This window comes from Mesitornis unicolor, unplaced genomic scaffold (genome assembly GCF_000695765.1).
Source record: "Mesitornis unicolor isolate BGI_N332 unplaced genomic scaffold, ASM69576v1 scaffold31828, whole genome shotgun sequence".
Lineage (NCBI taxonomy): Eukaryota > Metazoa > Chordata > Aves > Mesitornithiformes > Mesitornithidae > Mesitornis > Mesitornis unicolor.
The window spans coordinates 384-1,004 of NW_010201680.1; the positions used below are offsets into that span (position 1 = coordinate 384).

Sequence of the window (621 nt, forward strand, 5' to 3'; positions counted from 1 at the left end):
GGAACATGGGAAAACGGCCAAAAAGTGAAAATCACTCCTTTTTTTGGGGGGGATGACGACACTCGGGGGGCAGGGGTCCGTCACCACGCACGGCACAGGCGGGAGGAGGCAGAGCCAACACGCTGGGGTCACGGATGATGCGAGGGGAGGGGGACAGACGGACACACGGACACACTTACGGGGTCAGGACACCACCGGGGGACTCCGCCGGCGGCCAAAGGGCTGATGGCAGGGAAGGTGGGGATGGGCGCTGGGAGCTGGGGGGGCACATCCCACATCCCCGTCCCCCATCCCAGTGCCCCCCAGTTTAGGGGATCTGAAAGACGTTGAGTTTGCTGGTGTTCTTCAGCGTCTGGCGGCGGTTGCAGAACCAGACCCGCACCACTTCGCGGTCGTAGTTGAGCTCCTTGGCGATCTCGGTGATCTCCTGGCCCGTGGGCAACGCGTTCTTCTCGAAGTGGGCGTTGAGGGCCTCGATGGCCTGGGGGGTGAAGGACGTGCGGCGCTTCCGCTTCTTGGAGGGCTCCCCCCCCACGAACTCCATCAGGTTCTGCTGCCCCTCCTGGTTGCGGAGCTCGGCTTCGCACAGCCACTTCTCCAGCACCGGCTTCAGCTTCTGGG

At 64.3% G+C, this 621-nt stretch overlaps 1 protein-coding gene across 1 annotated transcript; it reads right to left on the reverse strand.

Moving 5' to 3' along the window:
* Nucleotides 1–307: 307 nt before the first annotated feature.
* On the reverse strand, nt 308–616 carry LOC104545122 (POU domain, class 6, transcription factor 1; the record flags this gene model as incomplete). The annotated part of the gene is made up of 1 exon (XM_010190181.1): nt 308–616. A coding segment is annotated over one exon (309 nt), but the record flags the coding sequence as incomplete, so codon positions are not given.
* Nucleotides 617–621: the final 5 nt, after the last annotated feature.